The sequence below is a fragment of the Nasonia vitripennis genome, chromosome 2 (assembly GCF_009193385.2).
Source record: "Nasonia vitripennis strain AsymCx chromosome 2, Nvit_psr_1.1, whole genome shotgun sequence".
Classification (NCBI taxonomy): Eukaryota; Metazoa; Arthropoda; class Insecta; order Hymenoptera; family Pteromalidae; genus Nasonia; species Nasonia vitripennis.
The window spans coordinates 6,440,560-6,467,607 of NC_045758.1; the positions used below are offsets into that span (position 1 = coordinate 6,440,560).

The 27,048-nt window shown below is 45.7% G+C and overlaps 2 protein-coding genes across 3 annotated transcripts in view; one reads left to right on the forward strand and one right to left on the reverse strand.

The window, feature by feature from the left end:
* The first annotated feature begins 258 nt into the window (after positions 1-258).
* On the forward strand, positions 259-2,702 carry LOC100114563 (GTP-binding protein 128up). The gene is made up of 3 exons (XM_001607946.5): positions 259-476; positions 835-854; positions 1,005-2,702. The coding sequence occupies exon 3, from the start codon at positions 1,156-1,158 to the stop codon at positions 2,257-2,259; it is 1,104 nt and encodes a 367-aa protein (XP_001607996.1). The 5' UTR covers positions 259-476; positions 835-854; positions 1,005-1,155; the 3' UTR covers positions 2,260-2,702.
* Positions 2,703-3,501: 799 nt separating this feature from the next.
* The window catches only part of LOC100122699 (rho guanine nucleotide exchange factor 10-like protein), a 46,208-nt gene continuing 22,661 nt past the window's right edge, over positions 3,502-27,048 (reverse strand). For both annotated transcript variants that reach the window (XM_031923635.2, XM_031923636.2), the window contains 9 exons: positions 9,197-9,476; positions 8,833-9,121; positions 8,152-8,730; positions 7,695-8,081; positions 7,411-7,617; positions 7,011-7,325; positions 6,462-6,933; positions 5,619-6,386; positions 3,502-5,531 (listed from right to left, as the gene is read on the reverse strand). In XM_031923635.2, coding sequence (XP_031779495.1) covers positions 4,849-5,531; positions 5,619-6,386; positions 6,462-6,933; positions 7,011-7,325; positions 7,411-7,617; positions 7,695-8,081; positions 8,152-8,730; positions 8,833-9,121; positions 9,197-9,476 — 3,980 coding nt within the window. In that variant the 3' untranslated portion in view covers positions 3,502-4,848. The remainder of the gene's footprint in view (positions 5,532-5,618; positions 6,387-6,461; positions 6,934-7,010; positions 7,326-7,410; positions 7,618-7,694; positions 8,082-8,151; positions 8,731-8,832; positions 9,122-9,196; positions 9,477-27,048) is intronic.

A 27,048-nucleotide genomic window follows, 5' to 3' on the forward strand; every position in this document is an offset into this window, starting at 1 on the left:
TCCAGAAATGTTATAAAACAATACAAATTAAAAAGCATGTATGTAAAATTCATAAATAATTTATTATTCGACATGCATACTATGGATTTTCATACGTAAGCTATTATTATAAATACATTTTAATGCTAGTATGGAGGATAAAATAATTGTCTGCCGTACCGGCAAAACGAATATGGTTCCGACTGTTCCAAAAGTTGTCTCTCACTCTCAGCTCTAGACATAGTGCGTAGTTCGTGATCTGAGCGTAGCTTCGGGAAGCTTCGCATCTTGTTCGTTCATTTTTACAGGCACCAGCGTCCGAGGTGGACGCACCTCTCCCGAAGATCTCGAACATTCATCCTCGATTTAGATTTTCGTTTTAACGTATTGTTTAAATTTTGCTTTTATCTATTTTTGACCGCGATGTAAATTCTTTTTTATATTAAATTTCAATTTTTTAAGAGGATAACTGGCTGTACTTCGGAATTGGATGGAAGGTAAGATATACTGCACTTAGGTTATAGAATTATCGATTTTGTAATCCGAATACATCGGCTTGCTTGAAAAGTATTTTCAAACTTTTCTTTCATACATTGCTTCAAAGAATACTAACGTAACGTTTAGTGACATTATTTTTTTGATTCTTACAATAATTATAATAGTCAAAGTTTGCAAACTGTCGTGAGAATTACACGTGTAATATTTTTAACATGATGACACCTTCAACCGAAATAATGAGTACAAATGATTATTCATTACATGCACTACCAACTGAAGTTTAAAAATAATAAGTTTATTATATTTATTCATAACCATGCATTATTTTAATGGTCTTCGTTTTTTTGTATGTTACAGGAATCTACCAGAGGAAAGAGGTGAGACTGTGAAGCGTTAATAATAGAATACTAAGTAAATGTTAATCGTGTGAAAAATTGAATACCGAACAAGTTGTTTTTACGATTGTATAAATTTTTGATATAAATAAAAAAACTTTAAAATAGTAACCTTTACATTTTTCATTGCAGTGAATTTCCTTCTTCAAATGATTGGCCTAACTGTTCCGTATAGTACAGATATGTCTTAGATTCTAAAGATTGCAAAACGTTTAAAAAGTTTCAAAAGTCAAGTATAGTTAAGTAGTTTTTCTCTTAAAAAGTTGACAAAAAATCTGCCACAATGAGTACGATTCTAGAAAAGATAGCGGCCATCGAGGCTGAGATGTCCAGGACACAAAAGAATAAACAAACCTCTGGCCATTTAGGTTTATTAAAAGCAAAACTTGCAAAGTTAAGGCGAGAATTGATCACTCCCAAAGGAGGAGGTAGCAGCGGTGAACAAGGGTTTGAAGTTGCTAAGACTGGTGATGCTAGAATTGGATTTGTGGGTTTTCCATCCGTAGGAAAATCCACGCTGCTCAGTACACTTGCTGGGGTATATTCAGAAGTTGCTGCCTATGAGTTCACCACTCTTACAACAGTTCCTGGCTGTATTAAGTATAAAGGAGCAAAGATTCAGCTATTGGATCTTCCAGGTATTATCGAAGGAGCAAAGGATGGTAAAGGTCGTGGACGGCAAGTAATAGCAGTGGCTAGAACTTGTAGTTTAATTTTCATCGTTCTAGATGTATTGAAACCCCTTGGACACAAGAGGTTGATAGAGCATGAATTGGAAGGATTTGGCTTAAGGCTGAACAAACAGCCACCAAATATTAATTTTAGAAAAAAAGATAAGGGAGGAATAAATTTGCAAACTACATGTACTCAGTCTGAACTTGATCTAGACACCGTGAGAACTATTTTATCTGAATACAAAATACACAATGCCGATATTACGCTTCGATATGATGCTACATCAGATGATCTCATCGATGTTATAGAGGGAAATCGAATATACATCCCTTGCATTTATCTGTTAAACAAGATTGATCAGATTAGTATTGAAGAACTTGATGTTATTTATAAAATACCTCACTGCGTACCAATATCTGCACATCATAAGTGGAACTTTGATGATTTATTGGAAAAAATGTGGGAATACTTGCAACTCATTAGGATTTATACTAAACCTAAGGGTCAACTTCCCGATTATAATTCGCCAGTTGTTTTGAACACAGAAAAGAGAAGCGTTGAAGATTTCTGTAACAAACTGCATCGGACCATTGCAAAAGAATTCAAGTATGCTCTAGTATGGGGTTCGTCTGTGAAGCATATGCCACAGAAAGTGGGAAAAGATCATATTTTGAATGATGAAGACGTTGTGCAAATTGTAAAGAAAGTGTAAACATTGATTACCAAACAGAATTGACTGAGACTAATAAACACTTGTGAAGTGGTGAATCTTGTGAATATAAATAAGAAAGCTTTATTTAAAATAAAATAATTTTTGGCTTTGTTTTATTTATCATTACTCTAGTATGTATAAAATGATAAGGTAGTTGTAAATTTTTTATACAAACAACTGCAGATTGCAGTATTCTTTAATATTATTTGTGTATACTTGTAATTAGAACTAAAATTTATACACATGTGCTTTAACTACATGATTTGTCTAAATGATGGATCTACGTAGGGTTTTAGTTCTCATGAGTACTCATGGAGTTAGGAGATTTCATATTATGTGGGATAAAAGTGTCTTGTAATTGTAAAAAAGGTTGTTATGCAAACATTATTTGTCTCACAAATCCCTGAATTATGTACATAATAATAAAAACGATTTAAAATGCATTTTTTTGACTTAGTTTTATTTGTCGTCATTTACATGTATAACGTACTTAGATATAAAGTTTTATACAAAACAGTAGCTATGAGCAGTATTTTTTCAATATTAGTTTACGTATTTTACTAAAGTGAAAAAAATTAAGTGCAGAATTAATGTCATAACAGATTTGAATTTATTGATAGTAATGGATCTTGAGATTTTTCTTATACATCGATGTTGACACTCAACCAAGATTTTTTATTTCCTAAATTTCAATAATCATATGTGAACTGAAACCAAAAGGTATAGATGAGATTCATAAACTGTTTTTCCTGTAAATATTCGACTACAAGTGTACAACAGAAACTATTATTTTATAAAGAAATTACAAATATAAACTCGGTTTGTGAAATGATGTATGTAAATGTAGATGTTTACAAAGAAATATTTACAAATATATCCATATTATAATTAACTTCATACTAAATTCTAAATTGTACCTCATCGCTGGGTAACTGATGTACAATTTTTATAAAACTTATCACAATAAAAGAATACACTTGCATCATTGTTGTTAAAAACGTCAGTTTTTCCTACACTATATACCAAACAACAAGAGTTAATTTGTACAATACTGGTTTAATGTCAGGAAAATATATGAGAAAGTCATGATTGTAAAATTTATGACAATATAGAAATCGACAATATTTTTGAAGAATAACTTTGAAAATGATATTCTGCAGAGTATTTCTATGAACTTTGACGTTTAATATATAATTTTGAATTCATGGACTTTCCACGTTCAACATTAGATCAAAGAAGAGCTTTAGGATTGCACAAATATCTTTTACTGCCAAAATACACAACATTTTGTTTTTTTAACAAAAGTGATACAGTCTTTGTAAATATAAAGTTTTTTGGTATACATATCCAATTATTTAACATTACTATATTTTTCGATAACAATATTTTATTAAGCTTCAAGACATTGTTTTAAGCATTATGCTAATGATCTCAAAACATTTTATTGCGCAAATGCAAAATAGTACAGTTCTTTTGATTACAAAATAAAATAAAAGAAATTCGGTTTTTATAAATTAAATACATTCGAATATATTTAATAAATAAATAAATTACACTTCATTAGGGTATATTATTGCATTTTGAGATCTCAAACATGAAGCTTCAATGTCTAAAAAACAATTCTTAAACAAAAAATTACACTAATCGCGAATTATATATACTAAAAATACAAAATATCAATTGTACACGTTTAATTGGTAAAAAAAGAGATTTCTACGTGAATAAATTTTTACAAAAGTTTTCCGATTTGACAAATCTTACATACGTTTTGCTCGCAAATAATGGATAATAAAATATATTGTCTTCGAATCACGATGTTTACATTAATAAATGTATGTATACAAAAAATGGAAGAACAATCTAGTACTTGAATAGTTTCAATGTACTTCTCGAATAGAATGCAGTAAATATGGCTGAATCAACTACGGTATAAATGGCCAATTAGTAACAGCATCATAACACTTTGAAAGTGTGCTTTTTATTATTTCTTACAAATATTCGAAGAGAGATTCTTCATTTGTAAATATAACTTCAAAAGATTGAGTATTCATCTCAACCATATACCACAAATCATAATTAACGTCATTGATATACGTATATATCCGTCAGAATTTTTGTTTAAGGAAGTCGCTTGAATTGTGTTGATAGACATCTGCTATTAAGCGTATTTGGAGTTCATGAAATTTGAGCACCAATTGTAATACCAATATCAATGACATTATATTGATTTGATTTATCAGCAGCGTCTCATATCACCAAAAGATCATCGAAAAAATGTTTATTACCTACATGTATAATAGAGCATAACGTTTTTTTCCTTTTTCATTACACTTTTTTTATCAACAATGACTATATAACTTCCAGTACTTAAAAGTACTTTTGATAATTAAATTACAGTACACGTATCCAGCCTTTAATCCGAAGAATGTTGTTTAAAAAAAACAGGAAATAAACAAGTTGATAATTGTACAAGTCCGAGGGCGCGTTAATTATTTGGTCCTTTTACACTATTATAGCACTTAAAAACATTAGGAAAGTAAATAATGCCTCTTTTTGGTACCAGTAAAGTAGGCCTACTTTGATTCCGTATCATAACTTCATCTCCCAGAGAACGATGTGTGCGTCGTTGCTGTTCGGTTCCTTGAAAGAGTATCCCGACTTTTGATTCTTTTCTTCCTTCTGCGACCCTACATGCCTCCAATTAACGTAACCCCTACCACCCATTAGCGTAAGCACTGTGCGCCTCGGCTGATCCATTTGCGCCGATTTTCCAGCGTTGGGACCGTTAGGCTTCTTTGCCGGTGGCTTTTTCATAGTTTGCTTGTTCAAAGTCCTATTCTGCTGCATGGGCGTAGACGTGTTATTGGCATTGTTCGCGAGCATCACTGCCTCCACGCGACCATTTCTACTAGCGGTACTGCTGTTTCGTGACAGTTTACCGGCCTTAAGCGAGAGATTCTCCTCCGAACCAGAAGACGTGTACAACGAACTGGCATGCGAGTCAACTGACCAATTTGATAGATCCAGAGATCGAGGCCTTGTAATCTTCATCTTGAGCCGACGATCGAGCGTGCTAACTTTGTTTGGTATGGCGAGTTCGGGGTCGCTCCTCCTCAGCGTTTCGTAGACCGGATCGACGACAGCAGCGTTCTCGTTCTCGTAGTCAAGATGATTGAGATTCATCAGTTCGTCGTAGAGGCCGTAGACATCGCAGTTCTCACCTGAACTCTGGGAACTCGACATAGAACTTGACAAATAGCTACCGCCGCAACCTAAGTGGATAAACACAATGAAATGTGGTTAATTTCCAATAAATGAATCAATTATAGCCAAGTCAAGGTGTAAATGCAAATAATTACCTGATCCCCGAGGTAGTGTCTTGGAGCCCCGATATTCATTTTCCTTGCGTTTACGTCTCGAAAGCACGGGACTGCTGGCCATTTGTTGGAATTTGAGTAAATTCGCTGAAACGTTGGGCGAGTTCGAGACATCAAGGCTGGCTCTGTCGTTGCGTTGCCTTGGACCATGACCATTGTGCTCCGAATCTTTAATCCTCAATTGAACCTGCTCTTCCTCTGGCTCTTCCTCTTTGGCGCAACTCACGTTGCTCTTGTTGTTATTTTGGATGGCCAGTAAAAAGGTTATTGGTCCAAAGTGCGCATGATATGAAATGTTGACTCGGCCACTGATGATCGGCACACCTTCAAGCCGCGGCAACGGAATGGTCAAGCTGATACCGACGTTAGTGCCAACCCACAGCAGTCCCTTACAAGCCATGAGCGCAGTTACCGTAACCGCCGTTTGATTGTTATTGAGACTATCACCAGCCGAGCTGTTGTTGCTGCCGCCAGATTTGGTTATCCGAAGAACGTTCGAAGCAATGTTGATATCTTGTAGATGTTTGAACGTTTCAGTGTGGTAGAGACAGACCGTACTAGAGTTTTTAAGTGCGACCCAAAGCCCTACACCCGAGTGGGCCATGAGTTTGACGTTTCCGACGTGCTCGTGCTGTGCGCTGAAGCTTTTGGTGTTTTCACCCGTCATGGCGTTGAGTACCCAGACCTTTTTACCGCAAGCTGCGTAGATCGAGGAGTTGATGGGCATGAGGCACGCGACTGGATCGGAACCTGGAAAGTTCGTTGTTATTAGTTGGTGCACGTATTCCACGAATCGATAAGACAATTTATTTTCTCATGACTTACCTAAAGTTATGACAGATGGCTCTTTGAGATTCCACGATCCATCGTAAAGCCTTCTGAACATGAGCAGCGATCCAGTACCAAGCGCCACGAATACGTTATCGTAATGGTACTTGATCTGTATGACAGGACCCGAAACTGGATAACTGCCTAGCTCTTCCTGTTTCTCGGGCTCGGCTGCCCTGTAAATGATGATCTTGCGAGAGTCGGTACCCATCCAAACGAGATCACTCAGCAAGCTGGACTGCTCGTTGTTCAGACCCTTGACAAACTCGACGGCGGCGACCCGAGTCTCGACGAGATCGAACGACGTGGCCTGTTTCAATGAGGTAGCTGAACCTGTGGTCGACTGGCCAAAAACTGTGACGTGGGTGGACACGCCATCGTCCGTGCAAATCCACAAATAGTTCTGGTGCCTGCCTCGTCGCCGCGTAGGTCGTGGATTTTGCGTGACGTAGTAACAGCCGCAACGCACCTGTTGACATGGGACAAGATTCCTTAGTATGGAACACGCAACGAATTTAAGAATATTGCGAACAGCGCGAAACTTACTTCAGATTGATGTTGCGAGTGATAAACCGGCTGAGATGTGACGAAGAGTGGCATTTTCGTGGACGGTCTGTGTTCTTGTTCGGGTACTTCCCAGGATGGCGAGTTGTTGGGGTCTAGTGCTAATTGTGCGAGTCTCAGCTCCGTTACCCAGTCTTTCTTAACAAGTGGATTATCCGTCTGAAACGTGTACATCTGGCCTTGCTTCGTCATCAGCTGTAAGCAGCAACTATCCGCCCAGACCATCTCCTCGTCTTTCGCTTGTATCGACGCCTGGATACTGTGTACGATATGTTTCAACGCTTCCGGGGCCATTCCCTAGAGGGCAAGCGCATTGAATTAGCATCGTGTACGAATGTGACAGTGATGCGATATGAGAAAGATGAAGCTGGCGTGAACTTACCTCGTAAGATCCCTTGAGTTGAGATGCCAGGTCACTGATCCTCGACATGACCTCGAAATCGTGCATGAGATCACTCATTTCTGCGCAAAGGCTGTCGGCGCCCGCTTGGCCGCCTTCGCCGCTCCTGTCGGACTTCAAACTGCCTCCTTTGTTGAGTCCTGCCGTCAACAGTCGACTAAGCGTTGGAGAAGTGCTCGTGTCCTGTATCTGCAATCGTAACAAGATTATTAATTTCTGCGAGCGTAATACGCACACTTCGGCTCTAAGTTGTGCGCTATAGTTACCTCGATATCCGACACCGGGTAGGTCCACTTTAACGTTAGTCGCTCGCTGCTGGAAAAGTCTTCGGCAGACCTCGGCGCCACCGAGACGCAGACGACAAGGTCGTTCAGCAGCAGCAGTCTTCGCCTCTTCGATTTGGTGATCATTCCGTTTTGATTGAACTCCAGCTGTGTGACGTTGTCCTCTCTGATGAGGTAGCGCGAGGAGGAGGAAAGTGGTCGATGCGACAGTTTGCACGAAACGTGGCGTAACATTTCCTTGAATGCCTGGAACTGCTCGGCTTCCCTCTTCCTCTCGTTGAGCATTTCGGCGAGGCTCTCGAGTTGCGTAAGCGCCAGCTGCAGCGACATCCTGTCGTGGTGTCCGTGTGGCGTGTGTTTGAGTAAGTCCTGAAAGAGCGAGATCGATATAGACACGAAAAGGGGCAACTAGCCCGAAGAAAAAGCGACGAGAACTCACTTGCAGAAAAAGTATGAACTGGGGAAACCTCTGCACGGGCTTGACCATCAGTCCGAAGAACGAGAGCCTGTCGTGCGACTTGATCTGCTTCATCTTGAAGAAGTCGGCCAGGGCAGTCTTGCGTTTGGACTCCTGCTTGGCGAGCTCCATCGCAACGGAGAAATTGTTAATGAAGCCGCTGTAGATGTCGAGGACGATGGCTTTGCTGAAGCTCGCGACGAAGATGTCGCCGAGCTTCTCCTCCTTGTCCCACTTCTTGACGCAGCCGCCGAGGGCGACGCGAAAGAGATTGTGGCACTGCAGGATCTCGGGCAGCTTGTGGAAGAGCGTGGCTATTTTGGACTGGCTCAGTATGGGCGGCGACGACTCCTCCAGGTTCTTCTTGTAGTCGTTGACGAGCCTCTGGAGGGTCGCCACGTAGTTGTTCTCCGACTGGACGATGTCGGCGATGATGTAGCGGCGCTTGATCTGCTGTGGCGTGAGGTTCGGCGGCGCCGGGGGCAGAGAGGGCGGCGGTTCCCTCAACCGGTTCGGCGGCATGCACTGGTACTGCATGATCGCGCCGTTATCCTCCTCGAGCTGTGATCGAGAGGTCGATGGATTAGTCGTTTGGTTCGATCGAGAGGAATAGAAAAGATCTATCTTTTAGTCTTATAGTGAATGCGTGTAATACGGGCATACCTCGCAGAGCTGGGGCATCTGGGCCTGCTTGACGGGACTCGTGAGGGAGGTGGTTTCGGAGGACGAGTCGCCGACGTCGTACTGGTGGGCGGAGCCGCGTCGCATGCTGAAGAACCTGGCGAGCGAGAGCCTGCTCTGGCCGCCGTGGATCGAGGCGGCATCCGCGAGGGTCTCGGCCGGCGTGCCGCTGTTGCTGGAACCTCCGGAGCCTCCGCTGAGACGCACCTTCTGCCACTTGTCGCAGAAGGTGCGGGCCTTGTGCAGCGTGTTCCTCAGCTGGTAGTTGCTTCTGGAATTGTCGTGGATAAGTTGGCAATTAATTCTCAAAATAAAATTTAAAAATATATATAGCAGTCAAACTCACTTAATACTGATATTGCTCTTCTCGCTCTCGTCGTCCGAGGAGAGGTCATGATCGCTGGCCGAGCACCAGGAGTCCTCGCTCCTGGCCGACTGGCTCGACGTGTTGGATCTCGTCGCCTCGAGGGACGGATGATGGACGTGATGGTGTCGGTGGCCCTGAGCCACGGACGTCGACTGGGCCTGCTGTGGCTGACCCGCTATCGCCGCCTCCATCCTCGTAGCTGTTGTCGCTGTCCCCGGGCCTACGTCGTCCCACGATCTGCACCTCGAGCGGGGCTCATCTGTAAGAGCGACAGAATTTGTTCTCGATTAAGAAATTGTTTTTTAACCACGCGCGAAACGTAGAAAGGAGCCTTGCTGGAGGTATATAAATTGAAGAAAAAAAGTAGGCACGAACGAGGAGTCGCGTGGGTCGTATGCGCGCGAGTGACGAACAGGTTTTCCGCGAGTATAGGCGCCTGTTCAGGCCTCCTTTTACGAGTAAGCGCGCGGGCTGTCATAATGCAAGCGCGCTCTCGCACAAATCGCACAGTAGTATGCAGCCGAGTTTTTCGCTTTCGCCGTAACTCCATCGCACCAACGACGACGACCTAATTGATATTACATTATACACGTATGTGTGTGTGTGTGTGTGTGTGAGACCTTTTTCAACGAGTATACACGCGTACGTGAGAAAAGTTGAAACAATCGTCGAAGAGAAAGCTTGCGCAAGCTCTGCTACGAACTGCCTGTAATTATAAAACGGGATCTAATTAAAGATATCCATCGCGGATCAGCTCCACGCCAACCTATCATTCAATTCAGCATCGACACTTTTTCAATGCACCCACCAGCTGAGATCCTATCGATCTGCCATTATAATTCACACAGGTGAAAATTAAAAAAAGAAAACCTCACCCCAATCGAATCCCTATATACGTAGAGCCGGTGCGCGAAAAGCAACACACGTAACCCGCGCGCGCGCGCGCGCACACACGCACGTCTCCCACACACTCTGCTCTCTATCGTAAATTCGTAACGCATGGCCAGAGCCGCTCGACTGACGGAAGTTTCTATTTATAAAAGCGGTTTCCGTTTATTGCGACAAGCCGCCCCCCGAACCACTGGATGCACGTATGGCGTGTGTCAAAGGAGTAGCGGCAGCGAAATTCACCCGTCGTGATTTTCCGATTGACAAAAGAGCCGCCTACTCAGTAAGAGAGAGAGAGAGAGAGAGGATATCGCGCGTTGCTGGAGCTTCTGATTCACGACGATTTCCGCTGATGGTATAACCGGAAGAGATAAGGGATGCCTCGGTAGAATTTCCGGAAATATAATATACAACCGCTTCTTTACCTGCCGATGTATATGCGACGGTTTAATTACACCGTATGTACAGTATGTAAAATTGCATCGCGTTTTATATGCGCTCGGACGAGATTATCTTTCCTGGGCGCGTCAGCTGCTGCTGCTGCGGAGCGGACTGTACCCTGTGCGCGTCTGTCTATTGACACTGAACATCCGGAAGGAGAGAAAGAGAGCGAATTAAAAGAACGCGTCTTACGCAATCGAGTTTAATGGGCAATGCGCTCGTTTGAAGCTGCGCTATGTAGAACTAGAGCTATATATACATACACACACATACACACACACACACACATGTAACTCACTTCGACAACGGTTACACGCGTTAAAGAGAGGCGTTATAAGCACGAATTAAACCGTTATAATAATCGTCACGAAGTGTAGTGTTTTGATTATATTTTTTCCGAAACTGTTAGTCTAGAAAGTTGCACTATAAGGTGAGAGATAATCGATAAAAGTCGCGTATACGCGCCTGCCCAAACCCGTTTTTTACGTAATTCATATGCTCCGCACGCCGTAATCAATCTCTATGCACACAGAGAGATTTTTCCGTCAAAATTCGATACATACCTATGCACGCGCGCGCGAAAATTCGTTTTATCACCTGCCTAAGCGTACAACCAGGGCAGCGTGACACCCTTAAAAGGGCTGCATCGTTGGGCGATCGAGAGTTTCTCTCTATACGCACAAAGGGCGAGGTCGCGCGCAACTGCATCACGCAGTCACGTGCGGCTCTATCCTACGCGTTATTACGCGTATGTGCAACGAAATTGCCACACGCCTCTATACACCCTCTCTGTATATAGCCTGCGGTTGGATGGACGCGGGATTTTTAAAACCGCACGATGTGTGCTTCTAGGACAAAAAAGAGCACAGCTCTCGCATACGTGTGTGGAGGGGGGGGGGAGGATCAAGGTCGCCTCAGCGTCGATGCAGTGCGCGTGTACTATACATTCAATCCTGAGAGAGTAAACACTTCCTAGAAAAATAAACTGCTCGGAGCACTTGATCTCCGTGACATTCCAGTGGCTAATTGCGCGCAGTGTATAATCGATCGACTATCATCGTAATCGCCGATGATTCGAGCATTATGTCACATCTTCCTCCGCTGCGCTCTCGATGCTTTCGAATGTAAAAATTTGCATTCGCTGATATGTATAGGCATATATATACACACACCGTGTTGCGCAATACTCGTCAGAGCTCGATCCTCGTCGCGTAACAGCGTCGACGCGCGACGACGTGTGCGGCGGGTCCGCGTAATGTAATTCGATTGATCGAAAATTGGCGACTTGCGAAAGTACGCGCGTAAAAATACACATGATCAAGGCTGACGCGGCAGCGGCTCCTTCTTGCGCGGCGTTAAACTCACTTTTACCGCGCGGAATATGACGAGGCTGGATAACGTATATATGCGTGTGAGGGAATATACGGAAAGATTCTTTTTTTTTTTTTTCAATCGAGAGAAGAAAGTGTATACGCGGGTACATTCCGAAATTGAAAAACGTAACCCCTCGATTTTCCTCCTCGATAAAATCTCTCTCGCTTTCTCTCTCTCTCTCTCTCCGCTATAATAATTACTCGTCCCTCTCGATGGTCTGACAATCACTTCCTCTCGAACGCGAGGCTCGTTCTCCGCAGCTCATTGTCAAGCACATGTATACACACGCTGCTAGTACTGAGAAGCTATATTATCAAATGCGCATACATTAAACGCACTCTCGAGTCGCCACACAGAAGAATAAGAAAAATCTCGGTTAGCAGGAAAAACAAAAGAGTCTCCTCGAAGAATTTCGTCTTTCAACTGCAGCTGCGCGCGTGCGAGTATGTAGGTAATTCCGAACGGTGTGTATGTATGTACGGATGTATAGGCGTGTGCGCGCACGGGGAGAGAGAGAGAGAGATACGTGCGGAGGAAGAAAAGTGCAGATTGAGTGTTCGCGGCACGTAGAGCTGCCGCCGTCGACTCCGACGCGATATGTACTGCTGGCCGTGGATGACGAAGAGAGAACGTGGCCGGCATTGTTATCGTGACGCGCTGGGCTGCAGACGGCCAGCGGCTAACTAACCAGAGCTTCGGAGCGTTGAATTTTTCTTTTTTTTTTCGTTTGACATCGAAGCAGCGAAAAATGTAATGTTCGCAGAGAGCGAGCGCGGTTGTCAACGACCTTCTTTTCGAAAAAAAGACCGCGCGGAGAACATAACGCGTTGTGTATTGTATGTCGTCGTGGGAAAACGCGCGGCGGCGAGAGTCGCAGCGCTCGTCGTCGCCGGGTCATAATTGCAGTCTCGTTGCGCATCGAGCGAGACCCTATACGTATATGTATACAGTGTGTGTACGAACGTCTAGCTCTTTATAGTCTAGCAGTCGGTTTATTGGCACGGCTTCGATAGACCAATTGATTTGGTGGAGTCCGAAGATCGATTGGACGATACGCGAGAGCCATATAGGATCGTGTGAAAAGACACTTGGAAAAATGACCGGCTGAGTAGAGAGCGACGATCAATCAAGGAATTTAATTCATCTGTACAACGCTATATACTACCCTCTCGGTAAAAGTACCGCCAAAGTTTCTCAACTTCGCAGACTCTCTCTCTCTCTCTCTCTTTCCCGAGCAATTTAACTTCATTAAACTGAAGCAAGCCGCTCTTCTTCCCCCCCCTCCTCCCACGAAACTTGCATAATTTTAATTATTCCATCGCACGCGCGCAGTTTTGCGGTGCAGTACATGCAGCCGCGACCCAAATACACACACACACACTAGCAGGGCTAGCGCGTCTATATGTTAGTTTCTCGCATCATTGCAGCCGATAAACAGCGCGTCGTCGATCCGACGACAGCAGCGGCGGCACTTTTCCTTTTGTCCGCAACGAGCCACTGCAGCCAGCCGCGAGTACATAGAGACAGAAAGGGAGAGCAGCGGGATTGCACTTTTCACTTTCCCTATGCGGCGCCGCGCTCTGAATGCCGCGTACCTTTTATTTTCGTGTATCTGCGTTTCAAGGCTGCTTCGGATAGCTCTCGTCAGAGTAGGTTTTTTTAATTTTCGCTGATCGACTCGAAATAGAGCCGAGGGAATTTCTGGACCGGTCGAGCTCGCTTTGTCGAGTCGATGTGTAGTCGCACCTGCGCTGTGTCTATCCGCATTCTTTCGATAAGTGTGTGCGAGAACGATACACGGCGCGTAATGAGTAATCGCGAATTCCGTACGAAAAAAGCGCTGATTTCGAGAGACAAAAGAGAAAGCGGAGATAGGGTTATTACATACCGCGATGTTATAAAATTAAAGAATTACGGACTACACACACTGCAGTGTGTGGATCCCATCAGCGGGTATAATAAGCTCGCGGTGTTTATTTGGAAAGTTTCAGCCGGCTGATTAAACGAGACGAAGCTTTAATTTTCGAGAGACGACGTGTACGGTGCACTGAGAGAAGGAAAAAAAAAAACGTCCCGGCGACCTTCCGCTGATGACTGGTTTTCCAACGGCGGCTGCCAGCTCTTTGTAAGTGTTATGCGCTCACCAACTTGCGGTAATCGATTCGCGGTCGTTTAAAGAATGCGCAGCTCGTGTGTACAAAGCTATTTCTTTTTTCTCTGTCTTTGAAATTAGTACGACACTCGCCGCTGACCCACTTGTCTCTATGGCGATTGACGTTAAATATCGACGTATCCTCTCACGCGCGAGTATTTTTGCGAGAAGAAGGACGAGTGTATTGGATCAACCTACTCCACATTAATTCTCGGCGTTTCATATACAGCGACGGTCAGTTTTACAAACGCGCGAGACAAAGCTTTTTAGAAAGAGGCTCACAGCAGACGTGCAAAAAGTCAAAGAAGAAGAAGTTTTATTAGCAGTCGGGCTGCACAGATGTGCGTGCGTACACACGAGGCTTCGCGAAAGAGTGTCGGCGTCGGCAGTAAAGAGAAGCGAGAGACAAACGGAAGGGACGCGATGGGGTCGACACGTCCATTGGCCGGCCAACTTATCCGTTTCCGGTTCTCTCTCGCTCACGCTATCCCGCTTCGGAGCCGCAGAGCAGTGTGTACACGCGCGTGAATTACAAGCGCGCAGTGATGGTCTCTCTTGGGAACGCGCAGTCGAGACACTTTACTACTGCAGAGAGCGCACATGGGGCAGAGAGCTAATGATGACGAGGACAACGAGCTTGATGCGCTTCATTCATTGGCGTTTCTGCTCGAGCGCGTATATAGTTTCATTCTCACTTTTTTTTTCTTTCAATCGAGAATCGAAATAAATTGCGACGGAGCGAGAATTGCAAAAAGTCACTCCGAAGTATACTGGGGAACTTGAAAACTTCAAGATCGAGACAAACGCGACAAGGCGAACTTTCGCTCCGCTATGAGCAAACTTTCGCATCCCTGCAACGGCAGCATTTTTCGTTCTATCTATATTTATTCCAGGCTCGCGCTCCCGCGGAGAATCGCTTGCCAAAACAAGATTAATACGAGAGGAGAGCCCCGGCGACTGCACACCGTATAGAACCAAGGCCGGCGCTTCTATACACACACACACACCCATGGACCCGTCGTGTCCATTAATTTCACGAAATTTTATTATATCACCGAAAACGTTTACACTCTCGCTTCCCGTAAGATTTTAGAACGCGAGTGTCAACCAGCCCACAAAAAAAGACGGAGTCTCGAAATGTACACAGCGATGTGCCTTCTCGAGTTCCCGAGAGCAAACATTGCGCGCGCGCGAAAAGGTACGTACGATTTTTTTTTTTCGGAGTACCATGTCCGAGAGTGAAAATCGTCACCCGTGGTACACACTTATAATACGGGAAAGCATGACGATAAGCGAGGACTTTGCACAAAAAGCATAGCAAACAGCGACTCGACGCCTCTGTTTATCGGGCTTCTTAGCGCGTCGAAGCTAAAAAATCGCTGTTTACTCGCGAGACGATTATAACGAGGTGTACGTATATTTTTGCGCGCCAGGGTGACAGAGAGAGAGAGAGAGAGAGAGGATAAATGTTAATTAATCGCGCGAACTTGACCCGTGACGCGAAATTCGAGCGGATAAAAACGAGGAATACATTATATGTACGCGTTGGCTTAATTGCTCCGAGCTATAAGGTTACAGAGTGCGGCTATCATAACGAGCTTTTCTTCTCCTCCTCCTTCTTCTTTTACAAAATTCGCGCGCAAAGAGATAAGCATCGCGCTTAAATCGGTCGCGCGTATTATGTCATCATCGTCTGCTGCAGCGCAGCGATTGCAGGAAGAGCGATTAAAAGCGTTACAAGGCCGAGGCGCGGAATAAAAAAAAAAGGAGCGCTCCGATGCCGCGGGGCAGAGAGACGCCGAGAGGAAAATTGCCCGCGGAAAATTTCGCAGCGCGCGGCTTTTAATTAATTTCGCCTGTGTGCGCGACTGAAAGGAATTTTAATTAAACGTTTACGCGCACGCGCGTGTGCGTGGGAGTGATTCCTTTGTGCGCGGCGTTTTTTTCGCGATTATCGAAAATTTTCCAGGAGAGCAGCGAGTAAATATTTGCTGCAGGAAGAAGAGAGCAGCGCGGCGGAACAAAAGGTATGCCGCGCGACGTAGAGAGAAAAATGTGTGGGGTATCGAAGGCGAAAGAGATTCATAGGCCTATGAAAGAGAGGCGTATATAGCACAAAGATCCGAAGCCGAGCGATGTATATCTAGCAGAGAGAGAGAGAGAGAGAGAGAGAGAGAGAGAGAGAGAGAGAGAGAGCCGCCCGCTGCTGTGCGATGCATAAAAGGTGAAACCCAGCTGCCGACGCTCCGAGCGAATCATCCTCGTCGACTTGCGGTCGGGCCGCAGTGGCCCATTAAAAACATGCCCGGGAGTATATTCTCTTTTCCCCTTGGACGGACTTTTTCCTTTTAAACGCGTATACATCGATACGCTTGGCAAACATCGCGCGACTATTTTTAACGAAAAATGAAGGACACGTGGGCTATCCTTGCGTGTATGTACAGATAGTCGAGGTTGCGATCTTTACCTATATGTATATAGTTATCCGAGCCTCCCGCAGCCTCGTGTGCTTACAGTCTGCGGCTAGTCAATCCCAGACATGATCGTTCCACTCAATCGCGAAGAATCGCAGCGAGACTTTAGAGAACACACACAGCGCTGGTGCCACGCTGTCTCTCCACACTGGATCCTCCGCAGAGACTCACTGTTAAATACCGCCTCGGAATGGAAGATTACTCCGCACTTTCGACATCGTCAATGAGAAGAAAAAATGAGACTACGCGCGATGTGTTATTGAAATTGCACTACATTCCACTGGGCGATATGTCAGACGACGATTCAAAGGCCAGTGCTGATATCGCGGCGAAGAATAATAATAAAACTTGTTTTCATCCGTGCGTGTGTACAGCGAAGGGAGACACAAAGACTCGGCGGAAAATCTCGCGCGATCTCGCGATAGATCGATTCGAAAATTGCAGGCTCGATCCGAGCCGGCAGATAAGGCTGTTCCTTATTGTCGGCTTTGCTACTGCTCCAGGGGATGAGTCCTCTCTCCGCGGACTTATCTCTAGCGGACGATCGGAACTTTCGGCGCTCCACTTTGCTCCAAACGGTTATTGTTATACGCGAGAGAGCTGAGGCCGGCTTCTTATCGCGAGTCACTGAACCACACACTGATGTTGCACACACATACACGCTATGCTTTTCCGCGAAGGAATATGAATCGGTTCTCTTCCTCGTTTGAATTTTTCCGCGAAGAACCGAGCGCCAGAGAGTGGACCGCCGGCTCGAAGCACACGACCGATACTACTGAACCGCTGCTGCTGCTGCTGCTGTGCGTCTCTGCAGACCGGCCACTCTGCGCGCGCGCATACGTCGCGCTCTACCCACACCTCACCGCCGGCGAAACGCCTCCGCTTTTGTATCGCTGCAGTGCTGAGTCGCGCGAGGATCCTTGCAGCTGTCTATCGATGTTTCTTCGCGAGTGTTTTTCTCTCTCTCTCTCTCTCTCTCGCGATTTTGGGCTTTCGGAAAAATCAGTCGGCCATATGAGTAGAATCAAGTGGTATTTCACCCTATTATACGTTTATTAGGGCTGACGACGATGCGGGCGTAATAAGCCCGCATTGATCCTCGAACCTATACGTGTACAGCCCAGATAAGATACAGATCTCTCTTTCTCCCGAGAAGCTACTTCTATATTTTTCACTCGTTAGCCAAACGAGGCAAAAATTATTTATCCATCAGCACAAGCCAACAGCCGTCCACCTGTTGCTCGGCGGCGTAAAAACCTTGGGTGAAATGCAGCTCTCCCCTGGATCGAAACGATCCGTTAACCGCTTGAAACAATGAGCATCAGCTTCGTTTAAAGTCCCCCGTCACGCGAGCGTGGATAAAGTCTTTTTCTCCTCTTCTTCTTCGTCTTCTTTCCGCGAGACGTGTGTGCATGTGCCGCGCGCAGACGAGAAAAAACACGAGGAGACTCGTAATACTCGCGCAAGTTCAGGTCGTCGAGAGCCATGCACTTATCATTTTCTGCAGCGTCATTTTCATCTGCTGCTACTGCTATACGTTTCGCAGATCGCGATTTAGATACAAGTGTGTGCCACGCCAGACAAGCCCGCTGCGATATTTATGCTAATGTTGTTTTTTTCACTGGTTAATGCTCTCCTTCCCTCGTGTGTGCAGTGTGTTTGAGCTGCAAAAATAGTCGTGTTTACCCTCGATTAACACCTACTCCGATCTTTACGATTTCCGTTATACAAGTGAGTATAAATTTTTTCTTCTCTCTTTCGCGAAGAAACGAGAGAGAGAGAGAGAGAGATACGCACAAAAGTTTGTTTACATAACCAGAGCACTGCGGCTACTGCAGTTGACGGCTTTACACGCGGTGAAAAGATTTCAATTTCCCGAGTCGTTAAGCGCTCGGTTTCATTTATTCTCCCTCGGATCGACAACAAACGTCTCGGAGACACGAGACTCATACCCGTTCCCGCGCCAACGATACTATCTAATTAATAGCTCGCCGCCACAGTTCTGTATATATGCAAATTCCGCAGGTGTTAACGATACACGAAAGAATCCCTTTTTTTGACTCGAGGAGAAAGTTTTTACGATAATACCGCGCGCGCGCGGATGTGTGTGTGTGTACCAGGAATTTGATCCAGATGATAATAGAGAGGGAGAGCGAGAGGTGGGTATAAGCGCCTTTGCATACGTTGCCAGGATGCGCTACACCCACGTACACTGGTATATAGGAAGGAAATCTCGCGCCACCCACGCAACAGCAACAGCAGCCGAGTATAGTCTATAGCCGATTGAAATTTTCTCTCGAATGTCAAGTGACTCATTACTATTATGTCTCGCTGAATGCATTGCGTCGAGATAGCGGCTACCGGCTATATACGTGCTGCACTTATCTCAGCGCTGTCTCTCCTCGCTTCGAAGCAATAATCGAGACATATATTGCCAAACAATCATCGGAGATTTTTGAGCGCACTCGACTCACTTCTCCGCAATCGATAGTTTCAATTTTTGTTCAGTGCACACACACACAGTCGATCGTTTATCAGCACAAAAGCGAGGAGAGGAAACAAACGCGCAGCGCAAGCTACTAGGCCGAGAGATAAACAATCGGGAAAAGAAGCATTGACTGAAGAAGAAGAAGAAGCGAGCCGTGAGCGCATGATGACTCAAAAGAAAAGACGTAAACAGTCGCTGATTTATGCATGAAAAGAGTGTGCGTCTAAAAAAACACACACGAGCTGCAGCTCTATGTATGTGAGACGAGGAGACAATGCTTACGAAATATCCAGTGTACAGGGTTTGAATGAGAGGAGGAGTACGTATAGCTATATTATAGCAAGCGCAGTGTGATTCACTGGAAGAAAGGATTTCAGAAAGCCGCCGCGGAAAGTTGAAAAACCGTTTTATTTCCAGTGAGAGTACGTGTGTGCTTTCGCTGTGTGCAGTGAGATCGGGACGAGCGATTGCCTGCCCTGTCCGAATTCTTTATTTGTTCTTCTTTGTTTTACTTATTACGTTATAAACGTATACTCTTATCGCGCGCTCTCACACAAATAGGTGTATACGCACGATTTCCGGGTTTTTTTTTCTCGCAGTCACTCGCTTTAATTGGGCGGATCAGTGATGCCGACAATGAGCAATAAAACAATTCGCGCGCTTTCACCCCCCCCCCTCCCCCGAAATTAATTCGGGATAACGGGTTAAAAAAAATTGAGGAATGTATATCATCTGTGTGACCGGAAGCGGTATTCAGGAACCGATCCGGCGCATAATGAGTGATATCTTACTCTTCGAGAACACTTTAGCATTTGTCAGGCATGAAGGTGGCCTGATAAATGACTCTAGTCTCGTCTAAACGCGCGAAAAAAACTTTTATAAACAATTGCGCGTTGAAAATTTTCGAACCGCGCGAGATTCGAACCCGAGGCTCCGGGGCGCCAGGCAAGAAGTTAGCCGACCGAGCCAAAGCAGTCCCCTTCGGATATACTACGCTTCGCTCGTGTGGCTGTATACTCCAGTCGAGCCGCTATATAGTGTCGGGCAATGCTCGCCAGAGGGAGAGGGGCTGAGCTGCGCTGTGTGTGTGTGTGTGTATGCGGCCCATATAGGTCTTAGTTTGAAACCGTTTGCATCGCTGGTTTTTTCTTTTCGAACATTTTCTGATAATCGCAGTTACTTTTCTTGTTTTAGAAATACCTTCGATTGGCTCGATTTCACGATACTCTAGCAACGATCGGTACTGAAACTTACCTGAAACAGAAAGAAAAAACAGGAAATTATAATCAAGCGATTGAAAAGCCCAATATATTAAAATTAATCCCTAAACCTGCTCCGATAACCGCGGAAACATTCACACCCAAGCTCAGTTATCCGTCTCTCTCTCTCTCCCCCCTAGTCGCAGCCTAGAAACAGAGCTGCAGCACAACAAAGAGTGCTGCAGCAGAGAGTCGACCTCGTGTCGGGCATATCTCTCGGGTTTTATTTTAAGCTGCGCAAGCCGTAGGTACAGCAGCGACTGCGGCGGCGGAGCAGCTTACGGCCCTTGGCGAGACTCTTCTACTCGCGCTCGCTCGCTTTATCTCGCGCGAGCTAGCTGCTGCTTACTGCAGTAAATAGAAGGAGCGAGCAAACGGTAAAACGGCTGCAGCTACAAGCCATGAGTCGCTTCTCTCTCTCTCTCTCTCTCTCTCTCTCTCTCCCTTCGTGTGAGCTCTGCTGCTTCTGCTGTGGCGCTGCATGTGTGTATACGGAGATAAAACGATCTCTCTTGGTTAGCCCCGATTACGCTTTTTCGGACGCGGTTGTAACGTGCTCCGGATTGTTTTGACCTTTGTAAAATTTGGGTATAGGGTTGATAACTGAATTGGAGCAGGATTTTCTGATCGAACTGTACGACGTAATCGCGTCTGGTGAGACAATACACACAGCATTTTGCAGGAGGTTGAAGAAGAGGGAGCCGAGAGATAGAGAATGAGCTCGATTACCAACGCGATCATTATCTAATAAGTACTGCACAGACCGCCGCTATATGACCGCCCTTTATCGGCGTCGCGCGATTCTCACGCACTGCTGGCTCTTTTGTGTGTCTCTCTCTCTCTCTCTCTCTCTCTCCCTCTCTCTCTCCGCAGCGCGGCGGAGCCTATTTAAAAGGCTACTTTTACCGCCGATAAATAATTTAAACGCGCATTGCTTATACAGTAGGTATACGTATGTTACAGCGGAATATCTCCGCTCGCGCGAGGAATGTTCAACGAGTCCATTATAGCATACTCCGTACAGCGAAATATCCAATAAGTTTCAGAGCCGAGAGCAGACACCGCGTTATAACTTATCCGGGACCAGAAATACTCGAGGATAAATCGCGCACAGACTAAACCTTGCCCAACTCGCTTGCTTAAACATACATATAGATACAGAGAGCAACGCGCGCGTTACGAATACGTCAGTCACATGCGAGAGTGCATCGGTGTCAATGCAAAGTTGACTCGCTCTCCCGGTTGTACAGAGAAGCAATACACAATGAGATTCGCGGGAAGCCACCCGCAGCCGGAAATATGCAAACGCCCGACGCGACTTTGTCACTACTGGTGATGGTATACATGCGTATACGCATACCGATACGTTGGAGAGCCGAACTACTTAAACTTTGGCATAATGAAGCTTCGCGACTCGCTTACGGATTCGATGCTACGCGGAATATTGGATAAAAAAACGATGGTATAAATTGCAAATTTATGTATGCCATTCGATGCGGACTCTTATTTATCCGACACAGATACCGTGATTGATCGGCGTTACGCGAGGCGCTTGGAATTTAAGGCGACAACTTATTGAAAAATCTCGGTGCCAGGTGTGCTCTCCTCTCGGCTCCAAAGGGCGCTCATTGCTGCACGCGCCTCTCTGTGTAATATCTTCCTCCTCCAAGGCCTTCTTCCAGGAAGGTGTACCTCAGACGCGCGCGCACACACACACACATAAAGATCGTCCGCACAGGCAAAGTAGTAAAAAGTTTTCGGATATGAGGGCCTCCGCAGCCGGCGCACACGTGCCTCGCAAATGTGAGCAGCGCCTTGTGGGCCTACGCAAACAAAAGGACACTGAGAGAGGAGGCAGGTGCAAGTTGCGGACACGCGTCTGCCGCCTGGGCTGCTTCTCTCTCGAGAAACAGGCGCACCTTTCATGTGTGTATACGCAGGGATTTCTATACACTTTCCAAAAGGCCTGTTGGTGCGATATCGCGTTGTTTATCCAGAGGAGGATTTTCGTGTCAATAATAATTCGCACGCGGTGTGCCCGTTCAAACAAACGTCGTATTTTCGCCTCTACGCCCGCGCGTTTACCGAGATTTTCAAGAACCGCGAGCGGTTATGGATTCTATAAATTCAGCCCCCCCCCCCCCCCCCACACACACATGCACACGCGCGCGCGCGTCAAGATTATACATAGAGAGAACGACCGCATTGCGCAACGGCTAAAGAAAGGCTCACTACAATCAGTTCGCTCTTTTTCCGACACAATATCGTACACTAGGAGCGATTAGTCGCTTAAAGCGACGGAATCAGTCGCAGCTGCAGACAGACACACGCGAGTAGAGAAAGAGAGACTGGTTACTGGCCGCTGCACGAGCCAATCGAGAGGAATTTCAAGAGAGCGAGTATTTATGGGACGACGATATTAAATTATACACGCGTCGATATAAAACTCCCACGCGGAAAACTGCGAGCGCGCGCGCGCGCGGCGCAACCTGTCCGACCGGATCGAAATTAAGCCAGAGGGAACGATTCTCGAGGGGGTTGTGTGCGTGTGAGTGCAGTTATGTATACCCGATGGAATTCGCCTCGCGCGTGTATAGTTTAATTCGCGCGATTTATAATAGCAGCGTTTTTTGGCGCGGAGCCAAGGGTATAATCGATCAGATCGCATCGGGCCAAAAAACACCGAGAGGCTGATTAGTCTCGTATGAGTAATCAGTCTAGATACAAAGTCATGCTTGTCAGAGGAATTTCGCTAAATGCGATCGAGGGAAAAAAATTCGTAAATTCGTTTGTTTGGCTGTACGGTAAATAACAGCGCGCACGCGGAAATTGAATTTTTTCCCTATGATCCACATACGCCCATTGGGCATTACTCGGACAAGTATAAAGCATTTGTATAAATTAATGCAAATTAATGTATCGGGAAAAATATCGGGACGATTGAGAGAAGAGAAGAAGAATATAAGGGAACGTTCAAGATCTGCGCAAATATCGAGTCTGTCGCGTGTGACGCAAGGTGTATATAAAGACAAGTCAGAAAAATCCGCGTCCACTCGAACGAGCCTGATGTACAGCGCAGTTGCTCAACAAGCTGCGTAAAACGTGGAAAAAATGCATCGTCGGAGAGCTTATAACCTTGGCGAATACGCACTCGAACGAATCCATTAATAATCGCGCGTGTATAACTTGGCGATATTATACAAGCGTATAGCAGGCTTTGTAACGGCTATCTCGCGCCCGGAGAGTTGGCAGCGTGCCCCAGATCGTCGACTTTTTCGGCGTAATTTTCGAGCTCGAGGAAAGCCGCGCGTGGGTGTGTGTTTCATGAATGAACGTAGCCTACGTACAAACGTTGATTACCGAAAGGGAAAATCGATTTTGAAATTTTAATCGCGCGGCTATTCGTCTTTTTGTATACAACACAAGCTCTCGTCGGTCGGCATTTCAAATCGGCTTTCTGACTCAAGCTGAATACGCCGCATTAGCAAATATTTGGACACGCTCGAGCTACAATTAGCCGCTGATCTTAGCTCTCTCTCTCTCTCTCTCTCTCTCTCTCTCTCTACTGCTCTAGGATTAAACGTCGAGAGTTGACGATGTTGCTCTAGCCTTAAACTTGAGCTTCTGGAGATTTAAAGCTCCTTCCGCATCGGAAGGTAAACACACACACATACATGTTCCAGGAAACATCGACGGAATATCCTCGGCTTTCTCGATACAATAATTAAAAAACAAGCTATAGCTCCACAGGCCAGTATATAGATTATACGAGGTGCAGCAGCACGTGGTCCATTGACAAGCTTGGCTGTTTACGCGTGGGCGAAGCTCGGGCTGTCGGAACAAATTTATATAACGCCGTATGCACGTTGAGCAAGAATAATTGGTAATATTATATCACTATCTTTCTCTTTCTCTATTTCTCGCGCGTGAGCTTGAGCAGGAGTTAATTGGACCGATGACCAGCGCATTAGCGCGTGTACGATTACATTGAGAGGAACTGAATAATACGACGGCGTGTGTGCGTGTAACGTATGTGGCTAGATTATAGCCGGGAGAGATAAGGATTAAGTTTTGTGCGCGCGCGCGCGCGCGGGAAAATTTTGCATTTTCAGCCTGGATTTATGGAGCCGATAAATTCAGCTGTCTTGGACCCCGTTTGTTACGTGCCGTGTGTCCGTCGATGCTTGATTTTGTAATATTCTAGCTGCGCGCGTAGCCTTTTTTCGCGTATTATTTATTTTTCCGTTTTGCGAACAATGCCTGCGGGGGGTCGTGTGTCTTGCGCGGCTTGATGAATTGCGCTGTGTATAGAGCTCTGTCGGAAGAAGTTGATTCTTTTTTTCACGCGTTTCTGGGTCAACGAGTAGTTGAGAGACAGTTGGACTGAATTAGTCGCTATTTTTGAAAAATGGAAAGAATGTCGGGTAATATAACCTGCAGTATCGGCTATAGGATAGAGATCTGTCGTACCGACTATTCTTTTTCCGTGACTCATTCTCTCCCGTTCATTCATTGAAAGAACATTATAACGCGCGGCCAAAACGAAACAGAAATGCAAGAGCATATCGGCGCAGCGGGCGTTTTCTTCTCTCTCTCTCTCTCTCTCCCTCTCGTTGCAAAATCCAACTAGCGGCTCGATAATCCACAGCAGCGATTACAGGTGGAACCAGAAAAAGTGGTCAGTTACAACGGCGAATAAAAAAACGATAGACGCTCGTCCTTGAAACGCCGCGGCATCATAGAGATCTCATAGCCGTGCGCGTCGGTAAATTCGAGAGGGAAAAAATCAGCATCGAGTCCGTTAAACCAGTGGTGGTGGTGGTGGTCGTTGCGGTTGGAGTTGCGTTGCATGATTCACCATTGATTCTCGCACTCTCTGTCTTTCTCTATCTAGCCGCAAGCCATCTCTCTCTCTCTCTCTCTCTCTCTCTCTCTCTCTCTCTCTCTTTTTCGCCGACGACGATGCGATGATTCAAGCGCGGCGCTCGCAACACACTCCTTTTTTTCGCGCGCGTATACGCCTTACGAAATAACGTCTGTTCAATTAGAATCTTCGCGCGCGGGATATGGCAGGGCAGTGTGTGCGTATGGAAGGACAGGCGAGTTTTCGAGTCAGTGAACCCTTATTCGGAGCTCGATCCGCGCTTACTCAGCGTATCTGAAATATGCGTAGCGGCTCTTTGGAGAGATAAGCTGGTATGCGTGCGGGTGAAAGGGTGGGAGGGGCCCAGAGAGGACTGAGCTGACGAGCCTCATTGCAGATTTTCCCCGCCGGTCTGTACAGGAATGCCGTATGTACTTCCGACGACTATGAGTGCGTGAGTCACTTTTGTCGGTAATTTTTTATTTTGTATCTATACTTCAAACGATTCGTCATAAATATAACGCGTACACGACGCGTTCACGCGTTTATCATCAATTTCTCCAAAATGTGTATGCAGCGAGCGCGGGAATTTCCTCGTTTTAAGCGCCTCAGTAAAGAAAACACGAATTCAGTTAGTCAAGAGATAGACTCTATAAAGAAGAGAGCTGCGTCTGAGAGAGCGGGTCGTTGATTTCATGAATAAATCCACGAGGCGGAACGCAAATCAAACAATAGTTGTTTACTTTCCTCGGGTGGCCCGCCGCGGCATTATGCTATACACACGAGAGAGGATGCTTTCATAAAAGCCGCGCGCAGCCACGGCCCTGTTTTACATTAATCGATCCTCGAACTCGACAAAGAATTCCTTCTCTCTTTTACTCGACAATGTGTGCAGTCTCATGCGACGTATACGTGTATGGAAAATAAGAAGTCCAGTTATTCGGAATTTACCGCGCGGAGCTTTTTTTTTTCTCTCTATACACGAACGCTGCGGATTTATTTCAATATCTCTCTCTCGCTCCTCGTAATTCTCGAGTCAATTCGAAGATTAAAGCACAGTAGGCCGAAGGGGGCAGATCACATGCGCCGCCGCCGACTTTATATACGTACACATCGTAAGGCGAAAGCAGACGACGTAGATGCGTCGCTGAGCGGCGATTAAAAACGAGGACAACATACAATTAATCGGCGAGCATAGCAGCGGCCTTCGGCTTTCCGGAAGTCCCTTGTAAAAGCCGTATGGTAGACTGTGTGTTTATACAGCGACGCGACTCGCCCGCAGGATGTGACGATTCGCTTTTTCATTCCGCGATGCATCGGTTTCACGCGAAGAAAGCCCCGCATTTTCCACCTTATATACCTATACTACATAACAAAGCGCCCGGTTGGGCAAATCTGCAAACTTCACGATCTCTCAGCAAATGAAAAGCTTTTCTTTGCGAAAACCACTTTGCCAAATTACAACACAATCCGCGCGCGCGGCTGAATTATTCATGTGCGCCTAAGACGAGAACTCCTTTCTTCTCCTCTCGATTCTCCGCATCGCCATACAGAGAGAGAGAGAGAGAGAGAGAGATGAAAAGCCGCGCGTGAGTTCGCACATGTGCGAAACGACTGCGGCGGCTTTATTTTCAACGACGACACACAAGAGTCCCGTTCGCGCACTCGGGGGTGACGCAAAATATTACCTCAGTATATATATATATGTGCTGTATACGAGCTTATTCCACGCAGAGAGAGAGAAAGAAGTCTCTCCGAAGCAGTAACAGCCGAGCGCGCGCCAGTTTCATTAGGCAGATCGTAAAAGACGCGTGCGTATACAGCCGACGACGACGACGAGGGCAAAAGCTATTTTTGATTTCGTTCGAGTATGCATGCGGCGGCGTGTGGG